The 26,966-nt window shown below is 45.8% G+C and overlaps 1 protein-coding gene and 1 long non-coding RNA gene across 2 annotated transcripts; one reads left to right on the forward strand and one right to left on the reverse strand.

Moving 5' to 3' along the window:
- Positions 1 to 14,983: 14,983 nt before the first annotated feature.
- LOC140420571 (uncharacterized) lies at positions 14,984 to 16,637 on the reverse strand. Its single transcript, XR_011946452.1, has 2 exons — positions 16,448 to 16,637; positions 14,984 to 15,348 (listed from the first exon to the last, which is right to left on the reverse strand). It is a non-coding gene; the product is annotated as an uncharacterized lncRNA (long non-coding RNA).
- A 44-nt stretch (positions 16,638 to 16,681) lies between these two features.
- LOC140420572 (uncharacterized) lies at positions 16,682 to 25,903 on the forward strand. Its single transcript, XM_072504568.1, has 2 exons — positions 16,682 to 16,793; positions 19,544 to 25,903. The coding sequence occupies exon 2, from the start codon at positions 19,899 to 19,901 to the stop codon at positions 20,880 to 20,882; it is 984 nt and encodes a 327-aa protein (XP_072360669.1). The 5' UTR covers positions 16,682 to 16,793; positions 19,544 to 19,898; the 3' UTR covers positions 20,883 to 25,903.
- Positions 25,904 to 26,966: the final 1,063 nt, after the last annotated feature.

Genomic DNA, 26,966 nt, shown 5'->3' on the forward strand with positions numbered 1-26,966 from the left:
CAGGCAAAGAATTATACAGTCAATAGGAAAGACAATCGGGCGGGTGTCTATTCTGCACTGGTTGCCTGCTCACTTAAGGGATTTGGTTCTTCTTGATCTTGGATGTCCTCCCCGGGTCTTCAGAAGATGTCTCTCCCCTGGAAGGTGTTGTAGTCTCTTTTGCAGAAGATTAGGAGCAGCAAGGGGTTCTTCAGCAATCTCGGTTTCTGCAGATTGACCAGAAGTTGCAGTCACATGATCGGGTAGTATGGATGGTGGTTCATCCTGAGGTAGTTCTAGCACACACAGTACTGGCACATTGATGGACGTCTCTAACAACTGATCTGTGTCGTCTCCACACTCGCTGATCTTCAATTTGCACAATGTGGGAGACAGGGCCAGTTTCAGACAACACAGTTACAGGGACCCACTTCTCGCTGGTGGAGCAGCTGCACACCAAAACCTGCTCTCCTAGTCCAAAAAAGCATCTTTTGGGATTCCCTTCTCCTCTTCAGGTTTGTGACTGCTGATTGTGTTCCACTGTCTCAGACGTCTCCAGGGGAAATGTTGGTCAGATGTCGTTCTCAGCTTCGAGGTGCGACAATGCGTTTCCAGCACAGATGGAGATCTGAATCCCTTCCCAGCCACCACATTCTACGGTTTCTTCATGGTGTGGGTGCATTTGTGACTCTGCGGGTTGGACAATCAGTTCAAATGTCATCCACACACAGAGCACATGTCCGGTCTCTCCCCGCTGTGAAGGATGTGATAAATTTCTTCTGCTTTTTAATTAGTAAAAGCTCTTTCCACAGTCAGCGCTCTGGAACACTCTCACTCGGGTGTGTGTGTCTTGGTGCTTTTCCAGTCACACTGATGATTAAAATCTTTTGAAGCCGACAGAACAGAAAACATCTCTCCTTCCAGATTCAAAGGCCGATGATATTCCGGTCTCAAGGAAACGAGTGAATCTATCAGATCGAGACACATTTGAAATTTCTGTCTGTAATTCCTCCTCTTCTAATATCCTGGAAAAACAATTTACAAAAGACATCACTGTCAGTGCAGGATAGAGATTCAGAACAGACAATTCTAGTTTCTCTGGAACATTCTTTCCTCTCTAATTCCCCAAAAGCTGTAAATCTCCATCCCACACACTCTCCCTCCATTCTCACTCTGCTGTATCTAATATTCACCCTCCCAATTCTCCTGAAGGTGCTGATTCAGGCTGAGTGACAGATCCCTGCTCACTGCTTCCTGTTCTAGACACAGAAACATGAAAATTTAAATGCAGGCTGCCAGACAGATATATGTTTATAATTACTGGACTAAAAACTATAGAATCTACCGTGCGGGAGGCCATTCAGCCCACCGAGTCTGCACCGGCCCTTACAAAGAGCACCCTACTCAAGCCCACGTCTCTACCCTATCCCCGTAATCCATAACCGAGTAACCCCCACTTAATCTTTTTGGACACTAAGGGCAATTTAGCATGGCCAATCCGCCTAACCCACACATCTTTGGACTGTGGGAGGAAATCGGAGCACCCAGAGGAAACCCACGCAGACACGGTGAGAACGTGCAGACTCCGCACAGACAGCGTTTGGTTCATTGATCTGAAAAGGAAAGTCACCTAAAGTCAGCACAATTGGGCACAGTTGGGAATGTTTGCAATCAATCCCTTTGCAAACAAACAGAGAAGTTAACCCTTTCCACTGACAGCACGGTGACAATTTGCCTTTTCAAGATTTGGCTTTATCCCATTTCTTATCTTTCAAAACAGGGTGTTTGAGAACGGGAGATATGGGAGTTATCTCCAAACTGATTTCAAATACTTGTGTCTCTGATATACAAAGACAATATTGTGTGAATGCAATTACTATTGGACAGTAAAGTTTCTCCAGGACTCCTGAATGAGACTGATAATAATTAATAGGATGGCCCACTTAGAATAATATATAGAGAAAATCACATCACCCAATGGGAAATGGGATAACTCACCCTGGGGAGAGTTCAATAGAATAGAACGATGTTATATCGATGTACATTCTAGTGAAAATCAGTGTAGATCAGACAAATAAATTGATAACTTTCTCTTGGAGATAAATATGTCCCTGCCTCTTAACTTTAAAAGATAAACTGAATTGATTGGCCATTGACTGAGGCATTGGAGCCATGCAGGGAGAGAGAAGTACAGATCCTCCAACAGAGATCCCCCCGCCAGATTTTTCGGTGAGATCACCTGAAAGTCCAAGAGTGACGTGTATGGCACATGGAGCCTGATACTGGGATACCAGTGTGGGTGTGCTGATGTGGAAATGCATGGTGAAGCTGGAAGCTGCACTGAAGAACGGGTCCCAGACATACTCAGCTATTCGATAACAGAACATCGAGTGATTAATGTGGTCAGTAGAATGAGAACACATTTTAATACATTATGATATTGACACATACTCCACTGAAAAACTGACTTTAAAACAATCAGAATATAATTATACACTCTTGTATCTGTCAGTGGGAGTGAAATTAAAGTGAAAAGGGATCTAGAATCTGGATTCAGAAAATATCCACAAGGTGGAGGTAGGTGAACAGAGAGCTGGAGAATCTTTAAAGTCCGTGCATGAACTTCTGTTTGAAGCTGATGTATTTTCAACATGCCAATAATTTGGAATGGTGTGAGATGCTCTGCAGCTGGGAAAGATGAATCTAAGTGAACAGTTATCACATTTTACTGGAAAGGTTTTTACTTTTATTCTTGGCGGCAGCTCAAGCATTTGTGTTGCTGATTCTGATAACTTTAGCAGTTTTAGTATGTTATCGAAATGTGTTATCGATGTAATCAAGAAATTATGAAAACAAACTTGTAGTGTAGAAATAGGTGGGTTGATCAGAAATCAGTTGAGAGAAGTCAATAAGGATATTCACTTCTCAAGACGAAAAGATTTGTAAGAAATAAATGATAAAACATGAAGGCATTTATTGAATATTATAGGAATAGCTCACTTCCTTTCTCGCCTGTGAAGAAATCTTCCACAGCAGCTTGCTGGGTGACAAACACAGGACAGACCTGTTCTTTCTGCCCAGGACTGGTCTCTAACACAGGCTCTTAAATTGACATTTCTAACCCTGATATGATTGGATCTCAGGATCCATCCGCAAACCATTTGTCTGTGTAAAGGTTAAAACAGGAAGAGATTTCTAAAAAGGTCCAGACTGGCTTCACCCAACACCCACACTGGCTCACAGCAGTGAACCATCCAGAGGAGACAGCAGCCACTAGTAATGGAGACCAGTACTCATTCTGCATCATCCGTCTGTCCTCTGGGACTGGGAAATCATTCTCAGGCTGTATGATTTTTTTGTGTCCATTATGCATCATTTTTAAACTCTTGTTTCTCAATAAACCAGCGTAAAATCACATATTGGCTTGGTCCCATTTTTGGGGTTATCTGTGACTCCTGGATCAAGTATCTCACCGATCACTGCATGCTGTTCTGGTCACGATATTATAAAATGATACCGAGGCACTGAAGAGGGTGCAAAGAAGATTTATAATGGTGAAACCAGAAATGTGTAGGTACATATAAAGTATCAGGAAAGGATTGACAGGCTGGGTCTCCTCTCTCCTTCGAAATGAAGGCAGAGGGGATAACCTAATAGAAATCTTTAAAATAATGGAAGGTTTTGTGAGAGAGGATATGGAGAGAATGTGGGGAAGAGCATAACTAGAGAACATCAGTACTTTATACACATGATATGGAGACACCAATCCCTATACATGTGTTCCAGATTTTAATGTAATTGTCCAATACAGAAAACACAGTATTTTGTGTCTGTGTGGGTCTCACCCCCAAACCCAAGGAAGTAATAAGGTATGAGAATTGAAATAATCTAGAGTTAGAAAGGAGAAAAGTCCCCAAAATGGAGCAATCTGTGACAGGACACAAATTAGTTGCCTCTTATCCTGGAGAAATTAAGGTTCCAGCAAAGTGTGTGTCTGAAACATTAATTCATTTGACAAATATCAAAATATTAAACTCCAACTGGTTACAGGGATTATTATCAGCAGAAACAAACTCCAGCTGTCAGAATGAACATGGTTCAGTCCTGGATGTGATTAACAGCAGCAATAACAGCAGAATCCAACCCCTGCAGTCACTCGTGAAGTCTCTGGTGTCTCAGCATGTGGGATGACCAAGTGAATCTCTTCCACACACACAGAGCAGATAAACGGCCTCTCCCCAGTGTGAGTGCATTGGTGTTTCAGCAGATCAGATGTAGTTTTATAGCTCTTCTCACAGTCAGAACATTTAAAAGGTTTCTGATAGATAGTTTTTTGAAGAATAAAGGGATTAAGGGTTATGGTGTTCGGGCCGGAAAGTGGAGCTGAGTCCACAAAAGATCAGCCATGATCTCATTGAATGGCGGAGCAGGCTCGAGGGGCCAGATGGCCGACTACTGCTCCTAGTTCTTATGATCACTGAACAAGTTGATGTGTAGCAAGGTTCCATAAGTGAAGGAATCTCTTCCCACACTTGGAGCAGGTGAACGACCTCTCTCCAGTGTGAACTGTCTGGAGTCTCTGCAGGTTAGATCAATGATTAAATCTTTCCCCACACACAGAGCAAGGGAACAGCCTCTCCCCAGTGTGAACCTGCTGGTGTGTGAGCAGGTTGGCTGACTGAGTGAATCCCTTCCCACACTCGGAGAAGGTGAATGGCCTCTTTCCGGTGTGAACTCGCTGGTGTCTCAGCAGATCCATTTCACTTTTGAAGCTCTTCTCACAGTCAGAACAGTTAGAAGATCTCTAATTACTGTGCACAAGTTGATATTTCATAAGGTGTGCTGACTGAGTAAATCCCTTTCCACACAGGGAGCAGGTGAACGGTCCCTCACCAGTGTGACTGCGTTGATGAGCTTCCGGCAGGGATGGAGATTTGAACCCCTTCCCACAGTCTCCACATTTCCACCGTTTCTCCATGGTGCCGATGACCTTGTGTCTCTCCAGATTGGAGCCTCATTCACACACAGAACATCGTGTACAGTTTCTCTCTGCTGTGAATGATGTGATGTTTTTTCAGGCTGTGTAACTGGTTAAGGCTCTTTTCACAGTCAGCTCACTGGAACACATTCACTTGCGTATTTATGTGTCTCGGTGCTTTTTCCAGTCACACTGACCTTCCCAGAGATAGAAGACAAACATTTCTCCTTCCACATTCAGGGGCCGATGATATTCATATCCTGACAAATCAAAAGGCTCTCAAACCTTGAGTTTGCTGCCTGTAAGTCTTTCCATTCCATACCCTGTAAAAAGAATCAAAGTAGAATGAAACTCAATGGACAGCACAAAAACAGGTCATTGTATCCAGTGTCAGTGTATATATTCCCCATGAGCCTACCACTTCTCTCTGTCTGTAGGTCTTTCTATTCCTTTCTCTCTTGTGTCTGCAACTTGCTAAGTGCATTCATGCTGTTTTCCTCAACCAGTCCCTGTGGCAGCAAGTTCCACACCCTCTGGATAAAGACATTGAATCTAACCAGTACTATCCTGTGTGGCCGAAGAGCGATGCTGCCTCTTTTCTCAATTTCCTGCAGAGGCTGAATCATTGTTGATGAAAAAGCGTTGAGCCCAGCAGCATTACTCTTGTCTGATCATCTCTGGAAAGCAGGCGTACCAGAAAAGTCAGCTCAGCCTTCACAACACTCAGAATAAAGCCGATACCTTGTCAAGGAACTGCAATGAACCACAAACAACTATTTGTAGGAATCCCTGTCTGCCTATCCTCCGGTAAAACATCTTGAGATGTTAGTGGCGATATGTGAATAAGATGCGGCGTTTCTTCATTCAAGTTTGTGAATTGGAATTCTACACCCTCGAAGGCTGTGGATGCTCAGTCGCTGAGTATATTCAAGACTGAATTCAAGAGATTATTGGATACAGAGGGAAAGAAGGAAAATGGCAACAAGGAGAAAAAGTGGAGCAGGCTCTATGTCCTCCAACTGCTCCTGTTTATTCTGCTCTTAAGTAGCTCTTGATGGACAGTGTATTCTTTACATTTAATAAAATGACCAATAACGATTTCGGATGTTATTTTGGTTCCATTCAGGTTCCGAGAATCGTAGAGGTGCATTGCACAAGAGGGGGCGATGGGGGTTGTTCAGCCCATCTTTCCTGTGCTGACTTTTAGAAAGAACGGACTTGTTCAGTCCCTCAGTCCAGTTTCATGTCCCTCGCCTTGCACCTTCTCATCCTCAGGTAACTATCCACCTCTCTTTTAAAATTAATTCGTGAATCGTATCGCTGCCTTTTCAGGCAGATCCTGGAACTCACTGAGTTTTGCTCAACTGCCATTGTGATACAGGTAGTTCAATGAAGGTTTTGCAGTGGGCAGTACGAGAGTATTTCAAAAATATCAACAGAAAAATATGTTTGAATATTAAAATTATTGGATGGGAGGGTAGAGCTGGTCCAGGGTTCAGAATGATTTTTCTCCTGGTCACCTTGACCCTGAAGCCTCCACTTCCTGTTCCCTCACCAAAATGGCCGCACATGCGCCATTTCTACCAAGTTTCTACTTTGTTTCTACCAAGATGGCGGCCGGTCACCCTGGGTCAGTGGGCCTACACTAGACTCTGGACACTTTGGGAGCAGAGGGGGACAAATAGAAGTGGAGAGGCAGGAGGTAAAGGAGACAAATTTTATACAACGACAACTTGAACAAGAACTTTGACAGAATCTCAAACCCCCAACTTCCCCAAAGTAAGAGGTGTATATGAAAACCACCACCTCCAATTCACACATCGTCCTGACTTGTCTGACATCCAGAATTGGGTGAACAGAAATTTCCTCCAATTAAACATTGGAAATAGTGAAGTCATTGAGTTTGCACATTCTCCCAGTGTCTGCGTGGGTGTCATCCCCACAACCCAAAGATGTGCAGCGTAGGTGGATTGGCCACGCTAAATTGGAAAATAATAATTGGGAACTCTAAATTTATTTTAAAAAAGAAATAGTGAAGCCATTGTCTTATGGCCCTGCTACAAACTCCATTCTCTAGTCACCATCCACCTCCCTGGCAACTGTGTTTATTTTATCCTTTCACAGGTAGTGGATATTGCTGGGGAAAATCATTGCCCACTCCTAATTGCCCTCGAGAAGATGGTGGTCAGTTGTCTTCTCAAACCGCTGAAACACATGATGTGTAGGTTGAGCCACAGTGTGGCCAGGGTGGGAGTTCCAGGATTTTCACCCAACAACAGTGAAGGAACAGGGACATAGTTCCAAGTCAGGATGTTGTGTGGCTTGGAGGGGAACCTGCAGGTGATGGTGTTCTCATGTGTCTGCTGTGCTTGTCGTATGAGGTGGTCAAGGGTTGAAAAGTACTGTCCAAAGAGCCTTGATGAGTTGCTGCAGTGCATCTTGTAGGTGATACACGCACTGTGTGCGACTAATGCAGATTTCAATGTCATATTTGACCAGATGAGCTTTTGACTACATATTTGCACCATCACTAAGACTGTTTATATCCAGCTCAATAATATTGCCCGCCCTAGCCCTCACCCCAGTGTGTCTGCTCTGAAACCAACATCTATGCAACTGTTATCTTTAAACTTGATGATTGCAACATACTCCTGACCAGCATCCCAACTTTTATCTGTAAACTTGAAGATAATTTGCTGCCCATTTTCTCACTCTTACCAATTCACTTTTCACTTGGCGCAGTCTTATCAACTGGTCGAACTGTTGATTACCAGAGGCAGCAGCAACACATCCAGCTCTACCTGGCCCTGCTCGCCTCTGCCTAAACTGGTCACTATTTCTGGATTGTTCCTGGAAGCAAGGACAACCCAGATTCTGTTCTTCACGATCATCTTCTTAAATCTCTCTCCTGACTTCAAACAAGTGCAAGGAGCTCATTGATTTCTTTGTCACTGACACTGAGATCATCCATTCAGCTGAATCTACTTCCAAAAGTTATTTGAACTCGCCTGTGTCTCATTAGGTTTTGTGACTGCGTGAATCTCTTCCCAAACATGGAGCAGTTGAAAGGCCTCTCCCCGGTGTGAACTCGCTGGTGTGTTAGAAGGTCAGGTGAATTAGTAAATCTCTTCCCACACTTGAAGCAGATGAACGGACTTTCCCCAGTGTGACCACGTTTGTGTTTCAGTAGGTGTGATGAACTGCTGAATCCCTTCATACACACAGAGCAGATGAATGGCCGCTCTCCAGTGTGAATTCGCTGGTGTGTGCAAAGGTTGAACAATCGATTAAATTGTTTCCCACACATGGAGCAGGTGAAAGGTCTCTCCCCTGAGTGACTACGCAGATGAGTTTCCAGTTGGGATGGAGATATGAATGCCTTCCCACAGGCCCCACATTTCCATGGTTTGTCTATGGTGTGGATGTCCTTGTGTCTCTCCAGGTTGGACGATTTCACACCTGCAGATTCCAAATTTCCGATAAAAAGAGTTTATAAACATCATCATTGTCAATACCGAATAAAAATGAAGGACAGACAATTCGCATTTGTATGGAACAGATTTTCTGCACTTGTTTTTGCGAAACAGTAAATCCTCATCACATCCATTCTCCCTCCTCCCTATGCTGGAATCCAAACCCCAGGGTGACAAACCAGCCCACATTTTATGGGCCATATTTGAATCCACTGAGATTTGCTGCTTGGGTGTCTGACTCGTCAACTGGACCTATGTAGAACTCTGTTCCAACCGTTCTGGCAGCCAACCACCCCCTCCCTGGCCTCACATTTCTGTCAGCAGCCCACCCAACACCGCCCACCTCTTCACACAGACCCGTGCAGGCTTACCTTTAATTTTCACCATGAGAGTTTGTCAGTCTGCCAAACCTTTCAAACCACCTTCAAAATTCCATTCCTTACAGTTTACCCGCTCCCTCCACTCTGGCTGGGTTCAGTTCTCAAGTCCCTCTGTGTAGAGTGAGAATAAATCGGTAATTTTCTCTCCTGGTCACTGGAATCCTGATGCTCCGCGCACTCTGTTGTTTCACCAAGGCGGCCGCAGCTGAAGCAAACAAGCCCCGGGAGCTGCAAAATCAGGATCTGTGGATTCTTCTTGGCGGGTTGGGGCCTCCAGCGGGTGTTTGTGAATCCTCCCTGCCCACCTCCCAGGGCTTCCTTCCTTTCCAGAGATCAGAGTCCTCATTGATTTGAATGCAAAGTGTGAGCTCTTATTTATTGTCCCCCCTCCCCCATCTTATGATGTGAACCATCCTCCAGTCGCTGAAGCTGGATGGTGACCGTTAATCTGGGCCTGTTCCTAGGAGGGAGAAGCCCCGCAGCTGCAAACCAGGGAGCTGACAATGATTGTGAAGGGTTTGCGCATCCTCCCTCCCACCGCCTGATGCTAACTTTGCTTCCCTGGGACAAAGGACTCTCCTCCAGACGAACAGTAGCATTGCACCTGCGCGCTACTGTCTCACCTCATCAACCGCACTGCGCATGCTCCAGATCACAATGCCCAGGGGAATGATTGACGGCGGCTCAGGACCACTAATAATAGGGGCAGGACTGGAGGACTGAATGGGAGTGGCTGGTCCTCCAACCAATCTGAGCGAATGAGGGGCAGTGAATGAAGCATGTGCAGTGCGGGAAATGGTGAGGGGTGGATGCTTTTTTTCTCGGATCCGTAATTTGTAAGCGGAAAATCACAGATCGGAGCGTATGATGGAACCGGCGTGTGGACGGGAAGATTTCTATACAGATTGTGTGATCTACAAACTCCCTCAAAAACTCATCAATCGCATTTGTACTGAGCAGGGCCAAAGATCCCTTAAATCGTCCCGGTTAATGATCACCATCTTTATTGGGGGCAATGTGCAGCACTGAGCATGTGCGGCCGCCATCACGTTGGGGGCAATATTTTCATAGCTGGGTGGAGCTTGTCCCCCATTGTTTCGAATAGAGACAACCTGTCCATCAAACTGGGTCACCCTTTGAGTCCCAGTGTCTTAATGAGGAGGCAGGGTGGAAGCAGGGAAGGAAAGAAAAAGATGTAACTCCTTCTCTCTGGATCCTACTACCTCAAGGGACGTCCTGCCTTTTGTGCCCAAAAATCTGTGGCGAAAGTACCCTAAAACATAGGGAATTATGTTCACTACTCCCAAAATGTTCCCCTACTGAAACCTCAACCACCTGTCCAGGCTCATTCCCCAATACCAGATCCAGTACTGCCCCTTCCCTCGTTGGACTATCTACATATTGCACCAAGAATGAACTGCTGACAATGACAAGGGGTAAAGTTAAGTTCAGTAGGGCACACGAGTGGTCATCCTAAGTTAGAATTATATTCACAACCAAAGATGTGCTGGTTGTGTGGATTGGCCACGCTAAATTGCCCCTTAATTGGAAAAGAATCCCTGTTTCTGGGAGGGCAGTTTACGAGCTTTGAGGGGCTGACTGAGATGTTTGGGTTGGCGTGGGGAGAATGTTTTAGGTATATGCGGGTGCTGGACTTTGCAAGGAAGGTCTTCCCGACCTTCCCAATAGTGCCTGTCTCCTCGCTGTTGGAGGCGGTGCTGTCAGCGGACCAGAGGATGGGGTTGGGGGGGGTGGGGGGGGGTGGTTAGGGCTGGACAGGGGTTTGTCTCGGTGATTTACAGGAGCGTTTTAGGGGTTAAGGCAAAGTGGGAGGAAAAGATGGGTGTGGCGCTGGAGGAGAGGGTGTGCTGCGGAGGCTGAACGCCTCAACTTTGTGTGCGAGGCTGGGGCAGATACCACTGAAGGTGGTGTACAAGGTGCACCTTACAAAGTCTTGTGGTCTTGGCACCTTCAGGTGATGCCACCTAAGACAGAGTAAATAAAATCAGGAATACTCAGGAAGTATCAATTCGAGGAGCATAGATCTCTCAGAGGTAACAAAGGAATAGATCAGAGTTTTAGCAACAGATGCTCTGAGCCTTGGCTGGAGTCAGGCAATGTTACTGAGGTGGAATCCAGTCTTCAAGATGATGTAAATATGTGGTTGGGAGCAAGTCACAGGGTCAAATATCACACCAACCATTTGGACAATCTCTTTCAACCTCAATCTCAAAACAATGACCAGGGTGAGGGATGGAGTCAGTGGCTAATAAATGGAGTTTGTTACAGGGGCTGAACGCAATGTCTTCCCAATATTGAAGTGGAGAAAGTTTCTGCTCACCCATTACTTACTGTCAGAACTGTGTGTGCCTTGGAGGGGAACCTGGATGTGATAGTGTTCACAGACCCGATATCCTGGTCCTTCAAGGAGGTGGAGATTGAGGGTTTGGGAGATTCTGACAATGTTCTGGTTAGATTTTGGAAATATAAATTCTCTCTCCTTCTCCTCTGCTCTCAATCTTTTCTCACTCTCCTCCCCCCACAGAGGCCTGAAACTTTTCTGGCCCAGACCTGTGGAAGGTTCCCTTCCCTGAACGACATCAGTGAATCAGTTGTTCTTTTGTGAACATCTGGCAGTTTTCAAGGTCACCTTTTCCTAGTGCCGGCCTCACAAATGACCAGATTTCAGCTCAATTTCACAATCCACCTTTGTGTTTTTCTGGATTTTCTCTCACTCCTTTTTTTCTGTCTAAACTGATTTCACAGGATATTGGAAGGGGAAGGTTTGCATTTGGGAAACATCACATCAGGATCTGGCGGAGTCGCTTCAGTTATCGTTACTGAATATCAGCAGGTTTTGAACATAATATAAGAATATAAGAACTAGGAGCAGGAGTAGGCCACCTGGACCTTTGAGCCTGCTCCACCATTCAATGAGATCATGGCTGATGTATTGTCGACTTAGCTCCACTTTCCCGCCAGAACACCATAACCCTTTATTCCTTTATTCTTCAAAAAACTATCTATCTTTATCTTGAAAACATTTAATGAAGGAGCCGCAACTGCTTCACTGGGCAGGGAATTCCATCGATTCACATGGAAGGAAAAAACACCGTTCACAGTGGAGAGAAACCATACATGTGTTGTGTGTGTGGACGAGGTTTCAGTCAATCTTCTGGCCTGTCAAGACACAAGCGCATTCACACTGTCGCGAAACCGTGGAAATGTGGGGATTGTGAGATGGCATTTGGTTTCCCGTCTGAGCTGGAAACTCATTGACACACTCACACTGGGGAGAGACCATTCATCTGCTCCGTGTGTGGGAAGGGATCTACTTGGTCATCAAACTTGCTGACACAACAGCGGGTTCACACTGGAGAGAAGTTGTTCACCTGCTGTGTGTGTGGAAAAGGATTGACTGATTCATCCAAACGACTGAAAAGTAGCGAGTTCACACCGGGGAGAGACCATTTGCCTGTACTGAGTGTGGGAAGGGATTCACTCATATATCCACTCTGCCGAGACAACAGCGAGTTCACACTGACAAAATACCTTTTAAATGTCTAGACTGTGGGAAGTGCTTTGAAAGCTCTGGAAAACAGATGTACCATCAACATGTTCACACTGATGAGAGACCTTTTAAATGCCCAGCCTATGTGAAATGTTATGAAGGCTCCTGGGAGCTGATGTCCCACCAATATATTCACACTGATGAGAGACCGTTCAGGTGCTCTCACTGCGGGGCTGGGTTCAGGCGATCATCTCAACTCACTGTCCACCAGCGAATTCACACTGGGGAGAGGCCATTCATCTGATTGTGGGAAGGGATTCGTCCACCTTGCTGAAATACTAGTGGAATCATATTGGGGTGATACAGTAGCACAGTGGTTAGCACTGTTGCTTCATAGCGCCAGGGTCCCAGGTTCGATTCACGGCTTGGGTCACTGTCTGTGCGGTGTCTGCATGTTCTCCCTGTGTCTGCGTGGGTTTCTTCCGGGTGGTCCGGTTTCCTCCCACAAGTCCCGAAAGAGGTGAACATAGAACAATATGCAAGAGCAGCACGGTGGTGCAGTGGTAGCACTGCAGTCTCACGCCACCGAGGTCCCAGGTTCAATCCCAGCTCTGGGTCACTGTCCGTGTGGAGTTTGCACATTCTCCCCATGTTTGCGTGGGTGTCACCCCCACAACCCAAAAGATGTGCAGGATAGGTGGATTGAACATGCTAAATTGCCCCTTAATTGGAAAAGTTGAATTGGGAAATCTAAATTAAAAAAAACCCCAGAACAATACAGCACAGGAACAGGCCCTTCGGCCCTCCAAGCCTGCGTCGATAATGGTACCTGCCTAAACTAAAACCGTCTGCACTTATGGAGTCCATATCCTTCCATTCCCACCCTATTCATATATTTATCTAATTGTCCCTTAAATGCCGCTACTGTACCTGCTCCCACCACCTCCCCAGGCAGCACGTTCCATATATTTCCCACCCTGTGTAAAAAACCTGCTTCGCACATCTGTTCTGAACTTTTCCCCGCGCACTTTAAACCTATGTCCCCGAGTACTTGACTCTCCTACACTAGGAAAGAGCATCTGACTATCCACTCTGTCCATACCACTCATAACCTTGTAGACCTCTATCAGCTCGCCTCTCAACCTCCGTTGTTCCAGTGAGAACTGACCGAGTTTATCTAACGTGCTGTTGGGTAATTTGGACATTCTGAATTCTCCTTCCGTGTACCCGAACAGACGGCAGAATGTGGCAACTCGGGGCTTTTCACTTCATTGCAATGTTAATGTGAGCTTACTTGTGACAATAGAGATTATTATTATTAAAGACAGACCTTTCAAATGTTTAAACTGTGGGAAATTCTATAAAACGTCCGGGGAACTGATGTCCCATCAGCTTGTACACACTGATGAGACCGTTCAGGTACTCTCACTGTGGGACTAGATTCAGCAACTCACTGTATACCGGCGAATTCACACTGGGGAGATCCAAACTTTCCTCATAGTTAAAATTCTCCATCCCTGGCAACATCATCATAAATCTTCTCTGCAACGGGCAGCATTAGGTCCCAGGTTCGACCCCGACTCTGGGTCACTGTCCGTGGGGAGTTTGCACATTCTCCCCGTGTTTGCGTGGGTTTCACCCCCACAACACAAAGTTGTGCAGGGTAGGTCGATTGGCCACAATAAATTGCCCCTTAATTGGAAAAAATTAATTGGGCACACTAAATTTAAATAAATAAATCTCCTCTGCAGTCTCTCTCGGATGATCACATCCTTCCTGTAATATGGCTGTGGTCTAACTGGTGTTTGATGCAGTTCCAGCACAATCTCCCTGTTCTCATAATCTCAGCCCTCGGCTACCAAAGGAAACTATCCCACCTGCCTTCCTAAGCACTGAAGAGAGTGAGAGGCAGCTGAGAGAGACAGAGAGGAAGCAGAGGGAGTGAGAGGCACTAGAGAGAGAGAGGAACACCAGAGACTGAGAGAGGCAGGAGAGAGAGAGGAGAGAAGAGAGAGACAGTCTAGTCAGTAACAAAAATAAGTAATGGAATTGAGTTCAGATACGGATCTGCATGAACTGACACCACCTTATTGACAGATTGACAAGGTAGTCACTGTACTTGAATCAATATTATTCACTTTTGGAATTGAATGAACAAAGGGTCAGATTAACTATATCACAATCACCCAGTATCAACTAGGTCTGTTTAATACAGAACAGGATTAAACCCAGTGTCCAATATTACAGGTGTCTGTGGCTGTTTGATGTCTGGTTTCATTGTACAGCTGACAAGCCCACAGCTTCTGTGAACTCGTCTATCCAGGGTCTGTTTCTAAACCCTCATCACAACATAATACCTGGTTAGCTATTTATATATGGTCAGCCTGGTTGGACAGCTAACACAAAGCTCAACCAGAAACTATGGTTCTTCTTTCAACTGATTCCAGCTCCGACAAGGGGTCACAGCATCTCCAGCCTTCAGCTCTGTTACTGGGCTGTCATTGACATGAGCAAGAGAGAGACAGCAAGTTGCCTGAGGCTTAATTGGGAAGTTGAAACTTGTGACTCAAAACCAACTGTGTAAGATCTCTGAAAAGATCAGGAATTTTAAAAGATAAATTCTAAACCCAGTGAACAAATTAATGAGTCATAAGACAAAAACTTCAGGTTGTATGACTTTATTGCAACAAACTAGAAGCAACAATGCCTAAACACTATTTTTATAGGGAACGTATCCCTTAAACTACAAATAGAATGTAGCCCTTTTACTTTTAAGACAATCAAAAATCACACTCCATGGTTACGTCGCTGAAGTTGTCACTCAATTCTCCTGGAACCAGCCCAACGTGATTCTTCGTTCCTGTTTACTTCCATTCTGTTCCTTTGCCTGACTGGCAATCCTTCACCCCAGAAGTGGCTTTTGCAGTGATGGTTCTCCTGATGATATTCAGGTCCCGATAAACCAAGTGACTCTTCCAAATCCTGAAGTGGCGTTAGGTTTTTTTCTGCAAATCTTCATCTAATATCCTGTAAAAGGAACTTACAAATGGAAATTGAGAACAGGCAATTCTAGTTTCCATCCAACACTCTCCCTCCATTCTCACTCTGCTGTAATATTCATCCTCCTAATTCTCTAAAGGTGCTGATTCAGGCTGACTGACAGATCCCTGCTCCCCGTTTTGGAGAGGCCTGAAAATCTCCATGCAGACTGCCAGACAGAAATATGTCTATGTTACTGAACTCAAAATGTGTGGAACATACAGACTGGATTCACTTCCTTTCTCTTCAGCTGCTGCAAGTCACCACTGTCCCCTCAGAATGAGAAAAGAAATGGAAAGATAAAGTAGACTTGGAGCGGCTGCTGCCTCTTGTGGGGCATTCCAGAACGAGAGGTAATAGTCTTACGAAAAGCGGCAGCAAATTCAAAACAGTTTTAATTTAAAAAAAATAAAATTTAGAGTACCCAATTATTTTTTTTTCCAATTAAGGGGCAATTTAGTGTGACCAATCCACCTACTCTGCACATCTTTGGGTTGTGGGGGTGAAACCTACGTAGACACGGGGAGAAAGTGCAAATTCCACACAGACAGTGACCCGGGGCCTGGATCGAACCCAGATCCTCAGCGCCGTAGGCAGCAGTGCTAACCATTGGGCCACAGTGCTGCCCTATTCAAAACAGAGTTGATGAGAAGCTGCTTCTCCCAAGGGCTGTGAATCTGTGGAATTCACTACCCCAGAGTGCGGAGGAGCTGGGACAATGAGTAAATTTAGGGAGAAGCAGACAGATTTTTAATTGGGTTGAAGGGTTCTGAAGAACTCTCAGGACGGTGGAGGTAAGGCCAGGATGAGATCAGCGATGGTCGAATGGCGGAGCAGACTCGATGGGCCAAATGGCCTAACTCTTCTTATATCGTATGAACTTCTGAAAGGGGCAGACATTGATTTGCTCCCAGATGTTGCCCAGAGGAGGAAGTCTTAGTCTGAAACCCATTGTTCAACCTCCACATTGTGACATCACAAAGGAGCTCATCCTCTAAATCAGCCAATAGGAATCCACTCGCTCCGTGATGACGTCACTGCATTAGTGCGCACATGCCGGCGCGGGACACGCGAGCGCCGCCCCCACCCTCAGTTCCGTCTCCCCCAACACATCCTCGAGACGGTTTCCAGCAAACGGCTGACAGTTCCGGCCGTCGGTGTTCTCCCCCTTCCCTGACCCGGGACTGCGCATGTCTCAGGGAGAGGGACTGCTGCGCATGCGTAGGGGAGCTCACTTCCGCTGACCTTACCTCTCAGGTGTTGACCAATGGGAAGAGTTGGAGGACCGGAAAGACTCTGCCCCTCCGCCAATCAAAGCTCCCCCATTGTCTCAATGCGAAAGCTGCACATGGTGGTTTCTGCCGAGCAAAGTTGTTGTTCCCCCCAACCCTGAATAAGTTTGAGTTGCACACAGACTCCTGTCTCCAACATCTGTGAGTAAAACACTTTATTTCCTCCCCCTTTCCATTTATTTTCTCATTCTCACCTTCAATTGGTCACTTGCAGCAACTGAAGGGAAAGGAAGTGAATCCAGGGAGGGTGCAGACTCTGGAAAGCTTGGCCCAGGTCTCTTTCTCTCTCTCTCTCAAAGACAGTGACATCCTTTGCCCCCTCAGCTTGCCACAATTATTTGCCTGGCTAAAAGGATGGTCTCTTTCCCAATGTTCACAATTAAAGGGCTAGTTTCCCCAGGAAATGGCTGACATTTAAGGGGTCAGTAAACAGGCTAAATCCAACTCAGCCAATTACTTCCCTGTCGGAATACTCTCCATCATCAGCAAAGTAATGGAAGGAGTCATCAAAGGTCCTATTAAGTGGCACTTATTCTGCAATAACCTGCTCCAGGACGCTCAGTTTGGGTTCCACAGGGTCACTCAGCTCCTGACCTCATTACAGCCTTGGTTCAAACTTGGACGAAAGAGCTGAATGCCAGAAATGAGGTGAGAGTGACTCCCCTTGACATCAAGGCAGCATTTGACTGAGTATGGCATCAAGGAGCCCCAGCTAAACTGGAGTCAATGGGAATCGGGGGATAATTCTTCACTGGTTGGATTTATACCTGGCATAAAGGAAGATGGTTGTGGTGATTGGAGGCCAGTCATGTCAGCTCCAGGACATCACTGCAGGAGTTCCTCAGGGCAGTATCCTAGGCCCAACCATCTTCAGCTGCTTCATCAATGATCTCCCTTCCATCATAAGGTGAGAAATGGTGATGTTTGCGGATCCGCAAACATGTTCAGCACCATTCTCAACTCCTCAGATAATGAAGCAGTCCATGTCCAAATTCAGTAAGACCTGGACAATATCCAGACTCGGGCTGATAAATGGCAAGTTACATTCGCGCTACACATGTGCCAGGCAATGATCATCTCTGACGAGAGGATCTAACCACCACCCCTTGACATTCAGTGGCATTCCCATCGGTGAATCCCCCACAACCAACATCCTGGGGGTTACCATTGATCAGAAACTGAACTGGACTAGCCATATTAATACTGTAGCTACCAGGGCAGATCAAGGGCTGGGAATCCTACGACGAGTAACACGCTTCCTGATGCCCCAAAGCCTGTCCACCAGACATCTACAAGCACAAGTCAGGAGTGTAATGGAAAACACTCCACTTTGCTGGATGAGTGCAGCTCCAACAACATACAAGAAGCTCGACTCTATCCAGACAAAGCAGCCTGATTGACTGCATCGCCTTCCACAAACATTCAAACCTTCCACCACCGACAAACAGTAGCAGCCGTGTATACCATTTACAAGATACACTGCAGTAACTCCGAAAGGTTCCTCAGACAGCACCTTCCAAACCCACAACCACTCCCATCTAGAAGGACAAGAGCAGTAGAAACCTGGGAAGCCCACCACCTGGAGGTTCTCCTCCAAGTTACTCACCACCTTGACTGTGAAATATATTGCCATTCCTTCACTGTCCCTGGGGCAACATCCTGGAATTCCCTCCCTAACAGCACAGGGGATGTAGGGCAGCATGGTGGAGCAGTGGTTAGCGCTGCTGCCTCACGGCTCCGAGGTCCCAGTCTCGATCCCGGCTCTGGGTCACTGTCCGTGTGGAGTTTGCACATTCTCCCCGTGTTTGCTTGCGTTCACTCCCACAACCCAAAGATGTGCAGGGTAGCTGGATTGGTGACGCTAAATTGCCCCATAATTGTAAAAAATGAATTAGGTACTCTAAATTTATAAAAAACAAATGAAAAAAAAAACAGCACAGGGAATGTACCTACACCTCAAGGACTGCAGCAGTTCAAGAAGGCAACTCACCACTACTTCGGAAGGGCAACTGGGGATGGGCAATAAATGCTGGCCTGACCATCCCGTAAATTAATTTTTAAAAATTTAATATCGGACAGAAATATGTCTAGTGTTATATGGTATGTATTATATATTATTGATGGTTCTGTGATAACATACATGTATTATTATTTCTAGTTTTGTAATATAGTACTGTACCTACATTATATATTTCCAGTCATACAGTCCTTGCAGCACTGACAGAATCCATTTGGGAACTCAAGTCAATGCTGACTCTCTGTACAGCAATCCAGTCAGTCCCATTCCCCCTCGATATCCCTGTTCCCCCGCAGGTTTATTTTCTTCAAGTAACCGTCCTATTTTATTTTAAATGATTGATCATCTCGACTTCCACAACCCTTGTGGGCAGTGAGTTCCCTGTCATGACCACTCCATGACTAAATAAAATTCTTCCTCAGAATTTCCCTATCTCTAATCAGTAAATGTACTTGTATGGAGATTCTCTACTCTTGTGCAGGTTTTAGTGAGTTTAGATTTGTTGATCAGCACCTTCAGGAAAATTGGGAGGGAAAGTAAGTGAATACAGTCTGTTTATTACACACATTTTTCATCCAGTAATATAGACATATATCTGTCTGGCAGCCTGCATGAAGATTTTCAGGTCTCTGTGTCCAGGACAGGAAGCAGTGAGCTTGGGTCTGTCAAACAGCCTGAATCAGCACCTTCAGGAGAATTGGGAGGGTGAATATTAGATACAGCAGAGTGAGAATGGAGGGAGAGTGTGTTGGATTGAGATTTAGAGCATTCCAGGGAAAGAGAGAGGAAAGAATGTTCGATAGAAACTAGAATTGTCAGTTCTGAATTTCTATCCTGTACTGACAATGATTACTATTGTAAAATCTGTTTGCAGGCAGTTCGAACGAGAGGAGTTTGAGGCCGATATCTCATACTAAATATCAGGTCAAGAACTGACTGAGTCACTCAATTCTTGGGATCATCGGCCTTAGAATCTAGAAGGAGAAATGTTTGTCTATTCTGTCTGCTTCACGAGATTTTAAACAACAGTGTGTCTGGAAAAGCACTGAGACACACACACACCCGTGTGAGACTGTTACAGAGCACTGACTGTGGAAAGTGCTTCAACCAGTGACACAGCCTGAAAACATACTACACCATTCACAGCAGGGAGAGACTGTGCAGGTGTTCTGTGTGGACAAGGTTTCAACTGATCGTCAAGCGTGGTGAGACGTAAGATCACCCAGATCATGGAGAAACCATGGAAATGTGAGGATTGTGGGAAGGGATTTAGAGCCCCACACGAGCTGGCAACGCATCAACGCAGTCACACTGGCAAGAGGCCTTTCACCTGCTTTCAGTGTGAAAAGGGATTCGCTCAGATTGGCAAGCTGCAGAGACACGAACGAGTTCACACTGGAGAGAGGCCTTTCACCTGCTCTCAGTGTGAAAAGGGATTCGCTCAGATTGGCCACCTGCAGAGACACGAACGACGTCACACTGGAGAGAGGCCATTCATCTGCTCTCAGTGTGCAAAGGGATTCACTGAAATCGGCAGCCTGCGGAAACACGAACAAATTCACACTGGAGAGAGGCCTTTCACCTGCTCTCAGTGTGAAAAGGGATTCACTGAAATGGGCAGCCTGCGGAAACACGAACGAATTCACACTGGCGAGAGACCGTTCACCTGCTCTCAGTGTGAAAAGGGATTCACTGACATTAGCAACCTGCGGAGACACGAACGAGTTCACACCGGGGAGAGGCGGTTCACCTGCTCTGACTGTGGGAAGGGATACACTCGGTTATCCCACCTGCAGAGACACCAGCGAGTTCACACCGGGGAGAGGCCTTTCGCCTGCATTCAGTGTGAAAAGGGATTCACTGACAATGGCAGCCTGCGGAAACATGAACGAGTTCACACTGGGGATTATCCATTCAACTGCGCTGTGTGTGATAAGGGATTCACTAACATTGGTGACCTGAGGAAACACGAACGAGTTCACACCGGGGAGAGGCCATTCATCTGCACTGTGTGTGATAAGGGATTTGCTCGATTATCCACCCTGCTGAACCACAATGTCACTCACACCAAGAGCAGGCCCTTTAAATGCTCTGACTGCAGGAGGGGTTTCAAAAGCTCTCAGCTACTGATGTCCCACCAGCGCATCCACTCTGAGGTGAGACCGTTCAGCTGTCTCACTGCACAAAGAGTTTTAGAACCTCATCCAACCTGATGAAACACGAGCGAGGTCACACCGGGGAGAGCCCGTTCACCTCTCCAACTGGGAAAAGATTCACTCGGTCATCACTTGCTGAGCCACAATGTCACTCACAGCAATGAGAGACCCTTTAAATGCTCCGACTGTGGGAGTGGGTTTAAAAGCTCTCGGGTACTGATGTCCCACCAGCGCATTCACACTGAGGAGAAACTGTTCAGCTGCTCTCACTGCACAAAGAGATTTCAAACATCGTCCACATTGCGGAGACACCAGCGAGTTCACACTGAAAGGAAGCCAATCCCCTACACTCACTGTGGGGAGGGATTCACTCAGTCGTCCAACATGCTGAGACACCAAAGGGTTCACAAGTGATGATGGGTTAGATTCTGCTGTTATTCCTGCTGTTAATTACATCCAGGACTGAACCTGGAGTGGGTGGAGGGGTTTGTCTCCTCGTCAACTCCTGGTGCTCGGATGTGGCGACCCTGGCGAACTACTGCTCCCCGGATCTGGGATACCTGACTGTGAAGTGCCGCCGATACTACCTTCCACGGAGTTCACCTCTGCCATCAACACGGCAGTCTACATCCCACCCCAGGTGGAAGTGAAGAAGGCGCTTGATGAATTGTAACCGCTATAAATAACAATGAAGCAGAATACCCGGAGGTCTTGTTCATCGTGGCTGGGGACTTTAACCAGGCCAACCTCGAGTGTACTGCCAAAATTCCACCAACACATGTCCTGTCCCGACAGGGACCCCAACATCCTTGACCACTGCTACACAAACATCAAGGGGGCCTGATGATCTATCCCGCCTGCACTTCGGAAAATCGGACCACAAGACGGCGCTCCTTCTCCCGGCATACAAGCAGAAACTTAAGCGGGAGAATCCGGTTAAGAAGGTTGTGCAAATGCTGGTCCGAGGCAACTGAAGAGCTCCCACGTGACTGGTCCATATTTAAGAACTCAGCAGCCAACCTAAATGAGTATGCCAGCACCATCACAGAGTTCATCAGCAAGTGTGTAGAAGATTGTGTGTCAAAGAAGGTAGTACGTACGTTACCCAGCCAGAAACCATGGTTTAATCGGGAGATTCACTCCTGACTGAAGGCCACGTCTGAGGCGTTCAAGTCAGGCAACCCTGACCTATACAAAAAAATCTAGGTACGGCCTCATCAAAGCCAACAGGGATGCCAAGAGACAACAGAAGAGTTTTCCAGACTAAGCGAGAATCATGGACTCTCATCGATTGTGGCAAGGCTTAAACTACATAATGCGCTAAAAAGCAAAGCTGAGTAGAATCTTTAGCAACAGCGCACCCCTTCCTGACATACTCAATGCATTCTATGCTTATTTCGAGCAGGAAACCAACAAACCTTTGTCATCTGCCCCAGCAGCCTTGGGCACACCCATGCCCACCGTCACAGCGTCCAAAGTCAGATTGGCCTTCTTGAAAGTGAACCCTTGGAAAGCGACAGGTCCTGACGGGAGTCCCTGCCATGCACTCAGATCCTGCGCGGACCAACTGGCGGGTGTGTTCGCGGACATCCTCAACCTCCCCCTACTCTGTTCTGAGATTCCCACCTGCTTCAAGAAGACCACCATCATACCGGTGCCAAAGAAGAACCAGGCAATGTGCCTCAGTGAATACCATCCAGTGGCCTTGACATTGATCATTATGAAATGCTTAGACCACAGCTGGAGTAATGTGTGCAGTTTTACTCCCCTTACCTTAGGAAATGTATTGCCAAAGAGGAACAGCAACAAAGTTTCACCAGACTTGTTCTGGATTTGGCAGGACTGTCCCAGGAAGAGAGATTGGGGAAACTAGGCCTCTTTTCTCTAGAGTTTCAAGGAATGAGAGGGGATTTCATTGCAACTTACAAAATCCATAAAGGAATAGACAGGGTGGGTGCAAGTGAGAGGTTTCCCCTGATTGGAGAGTCTGGAACCAGGGGATGCAATTTCAAACTAAGGGGGAAGTCACTTAGGACGGGTCTCAGAGGAGACATTTCTTTACTCAGGGGGTTGTGAATCTTTGGAATTCTCTACCCCAGAGGGCTGTGGAAGCTCAGTCACGGAGTGTGTTTAAAGCAGAAACTGACAGATTTCTGTTTCTTTGTTTAATAAATTAGTTTATTCTTATTAAGGGGCAGTGTGGCGAGGTCAATTCACCAATGCTGCACAACAAGTTCGGATCTGAGACCCACAAGGCACTAGGAGAATGTGCAAACTCCACATGGACAGTGACCCGGGGCCAGGATCGAACTCAGGTTCTTGGTGCCGTGAGGCAACAGTGCTAACCAGTGGGCAACCGTGCCACCCAACTGACAGATTTCTAAATATCAATAACACAAATGGATATGGAGATAGTGTGGGGAAAAAGACATTGAATCATAGAATCATAGAATTTACAGTGCAGAAGGAGGCCATTCGGCCCATTGAGTCTGCACCGGCCCTTGGAAACAGCACCCAACCTAAGTCCACAACCCCACCCTATCCCAGTAACCCCACCCAACCTTTTTGGACACTGAGGGCATTTTAGCATGGCCAATTCACCTAACCTGCACATCTTTGGACTGTGGGAGGAAACCGGAGCACCCGGAGGAAACCCCACGCAGACACAGGGAGAAAGTGCAAACTCCGCACAGACAGTGACCCAAGCCGGGAATCGAACCTGGGACCCTGGAGCTGTGAAGCAACTGTGCTACCGTGAAGTGGATGATCAGCCATGATCGTATTGAATGGTGGTGCAGGCTCGATGGGCTGAATGGCCAACTCCTGCTCCGATGGTATAAAGATAGGTAGGAAAGTAAACTGTGAAGAGGACATAAGGAGACAATAATGGATAGAGATAGGTTACGTGAGTGGGAAAAGATCTGCCAAATGGAGAATAATGTGAGAAAATGTGAAATTGTCCATGTTGCCAGAAGAATAAAAAAGTTTCTGATCTGAATAGTGAGAGATTGTAGAGCTCTGAGACTCCGAGGGATCTGGGTGTCCAAGAGCATGACTCACAAAAAGGGAATTGAATACAAAAGTAGGGATGTTAGGCTTCAGTTATACAAGACATTGACGAGTCCACATCTGGAGCACTGTGTACAGTATTGCTCTCATTTAAGGAATTATGTCAATGTGTTGGAAGCAGTTCAGAGAATGTTTACTGGACTCCTACCTGGAATTGGAGGCTGGTCTTGTGAGGAATGATTGGACAGGCTGGGCTTGTGTCTGATGGAGTTTAGGTGACATGATTGAACCGTATCAGATCCTGAGGGGCCTTGACAGGGTGGATGTGGCAAGGATGTTTCCTCTTGTGGGAGAATCTAGAAATTGGAGTCACTTTAAAAGTAATACTTGCCCATTTATGGCAGAGGTGAACGTTTTTCTGTCAGAGTTGGGAGTCTTTGGAACTCTCTTCCTCAAAGGGCAGTGGAAGCAGTCTTTGAATATTTTGAAGATGGAGTTGAATAGATTCTTTATAAGCAAACTTATCGGGGGGTGGTGGGAGTTGCGGTTGCAATCAGATCAGCCGGGAACTTATTGAATGGTGGAGCAGGCTCGAGGGGCCGAGTGGCCTACTCCTCCTAAATCGTATGTTATTACATCCTTTATAATAGATTATAGCATTTTCCCTCCTACTGATGTCAGGTTAATGGGTCTGTGGTTCCCCGTTTTCTCTCTCCCTCCTTAAATATTGGGGTTACATTTACCACCTTCCAATCTGCAGGAACCATTCCAGAATCTATAGAATTGTGAAAGATGATCACCAATGTATCCACTATCTCTACAGCCGCCTCTTTCAACACTCTGGGATGGCGAGCAGCGGCTTTTGGGGATTTATTAACTTTCAACCACATTAATTTCTCCAATACTACTTTTTCACGAATACTAATCTCTTTCAGTTCCTCGTGCTCACTGGTCCCTTGGTTCTCTGTTTTTGGGACGATTTCTGTATCCTCCTCCATGAAGACAGACACTCATTGTTTAGTTTCTCTGTCATTTCCTTATTCTCCATTATAAACTCTCCTGTCTTTGCCTGGAATGGACCCACATTGGTCTTTGCGAATCTTTTCCTTTTCACATTTTGCAGGAACTTTTCCAGTCGTTTTTTTATGTTTCTCGCCAGTTTGCTCTCATATTCTATTTTCTCTTTATGAGTTTCTTGATCCTCCTTTGCTGAATTCTAGAACAAGTTTCCAATCCTCGGTGTTACACTTATTTTGGCAACTATGTGAGTGATAAGATCTTTTATTTTATCTTCAAAAATGAGCCCAAGATCTGGTTGATTGGAGGTGTCCAAAAATGCAACTTTATTGCTAATTATCCACCTTGATTCTCTTGCATAGAAATAAATCAAAATTCAGATGAAATAATACATCAAAACATAATAAAGAGAGTTAAACAAAAACATAAGAAAATATTAGGAAATGAATAGATGGTTCAGAATTTCTTAAAGCATGAATACAGAATAAACTTTAGTCATGAAACTTTCGTCTTAAATAAATTCTTATCAATGGTCTAACCCCTTATTGGTTTCAAATTCTCAGCTGAGGCTTCCTGATTTATTCAAAAAACTCTTGTCACTTGGAGCATGATTTGTTATCCAGGCATTGGTCATTACTTAAAATTCATTAATGTCTATCAAATTAATTAAATGTCTACATGCTCCCGCCACGTGTACCAATCCTCTGAAGATAAGGTGTTCTGCATTAACCTTGCTTGTTGCTGAGGTTTTGCTACATTTTGTAAATGTTTCTGTTGCTAAGGCTGCAATACTTTTTCATTACTACATGTATTTGTAGAACAATGGTTTATTCATTTCGAGGGCTTTTATGCAACTTTTCTAGAAACCGTGTTAGATTCTGACACACATTAAGTTGCTGTACAGCAATTCTCATATTTTTATCTGAAACAATGACTTTGCCTTGTGGATATTCCATTTTCTGTCTGTATGTATACTGAATTTAAGAATTATACTGCATTGATTCTTCAAGGTACCAATAAATCAGTGAAGCAATAAATCTGTAATCGATTAATGAGCCTCTTCCTTTGACCTGATCTTTAATTTTTCTTGTTAGTCACGGTTGCGTCACTTTTCCTGTTGGATTTTGTTTCTTAAAGGAATCTATATTTTATGTAAATATGTGATAATTCCTTAAATGCGATTGCCTGTGTTTCATTACACATTTTATTGTATGTTCCCAATCAACTTGCCCCTCATAGCTTGACCGTTTCCTTCTGTGACAGAACCATGTAACCACCATAGCCTATCTTCATCTGAACTGCATGCTTTGGGGTTCCAAACAGAAACAGGAACTATCTGTCATCTACCTTCCAAACACCCTTTCACTCTGTGATCCTGGTGAAATTTGAAGCCAAGTATTTGCCACAAGGCTCAAGAGCATCAGCCCACTGGAGGCAAAGTCGTGAGACCGGCCAGTCCAGCAGAACGAAACCCTCCGACCCTCCCCATTGACCAACTGACAGAATGAACACAATGCTGTTCTGGGTGTAATTGAGAATAGCAACAATAACAGCAGAATCCAACCCCTGTAATCACTTGTGACCTTGTTGGTGTCTCAGCAGGTACAAGGAAACACAGAATCCCTTCCCACATTGAGTGCAGGTGAATGTTCACTCCCCGGGGTGAACTGGCTGATGTCTCCGCAGGGTGGATAAATGTCTGAATCCCTTCCCACACTGAGAGAAGGTGAACGGCTTCTCCTCCGTGCGAACTCGCCGGTGGGACGTCAGGCTGGCTGATTGATTGAATCACTTCCCACACTGAGAGCAGTTCAATGACCTCTCCCCAGTGTGAACCCTCTGGTGTGTTACAGGGTGAATGACTGACTGAATCCTTTCTCACACTGAGAGCAGCTGAATGGCCTCTCCCAGTGTGAATGCGCCGATGAGCTTCCAGTGCAGATGGGGCTTTGAATCCCTTCCCACAGTCCCGGCATTTCCACTGTTTCTCCATGTTTTGGGTCTCCTTGTGTCTCTCCAGGTTAGACAATTGAAGCCTTACTCACACAGAGAACACATGTACGGTCTCTCCCCACTGTGAAGCTCTGTAACTGGTTGAAGCTCTTTTCACAGTCA

This window comes from Scyliorhinus torazame, chromosome 5 (genome assembly GCF_047496885.1).
Source record: "Scyliorhinus torazame isolate Kashiwa2021f chromosome 5, sScyTor2.1, whole genome shotgun sequence".
In the NCBI taxonomy this organism is placed as follows: domain Eukaryota; kingdom Metazoa; phylum Chordata; class Chondrichthyes; order Carcharhiniformes; family Scyliorhinidae; genus Scyliorhinus; species Scyliorhinus torazame.

Bases quoted from the DNA above. Each gene is read 5' to 3' on its own strand.
- LOC140420572 (XM_072504568.1), top strand. From the start codon at position 19,899: ATGGAGAAACCATGGAAATGTGAGGATTGTGGGAAGGGATTTAGAGCC.